The sequence below is a fragment of the Buceros rhinoceros genome, unplaced genomic scaffold (genome assembly GCF_000710305.1).
Source record: "Buceros rhinoceros silvestris isolate BGI_N320 unplaced genomic scaffold, ASM71030v1 scaffold32867, whole genome shotgun sequence".
Classification (NCBI taxonomy): domain Eukaryota; kingdom Metazoa; phylum Chordata; class Aves; order Bucerotiformes; family Bucerotidae; genus Buceros; species Buceros rhinoceros.
In genome coordinates, this window is record NW_010420926.1 from 660 (window position 1) to 863 (window position 204).

Below are 204 nucleotides of genomic sequence, written 5' to 3' on the forward strand. Positions count from 1 at the left end.
CGGCGTTTCTCCCGCAGGGTGGCCGCCCGCCGCCTGTCGATGGAGACGGTCTTCCTCTTGCAAACCTTGCAGGCCCAGGGCAGGCATTGTCCGGGACAATGCTCAGGCAGGGCTGAGTCCTTCTCCTCCAAAGCCACCCTGCCCTCGGGACACAGGGCCACCTCGGGCCGCTCAGAGAATGCCGCTGGCTCGTAGCCCTGTAAG

General features: G+C 66.2%; 1 protein-coding gene across 1 annotated transcript in view; it reads right to left on the reverse strand.

The window, feature by feature from the left end:
- LOC104496388 (myogenin-like) overlaps positions 1–197 on the reverse strand; it is a gene marked incomplete at both ends in the record, with an annotated part of 550 nt that extends 353 nt beyond the window's left edge. Inside the window, one exon of the mRNA XM_010139495.1 lies at positions 4–197. Coding sequence (XP_010137797.1) covers positions 4–197 — 194 coding nt within the window. The remainder of the gene's footprint in view (positions 1–3) is intronic.
- Between the last annotated feature and the right edge of the window lie 7 nt (positions 198–204).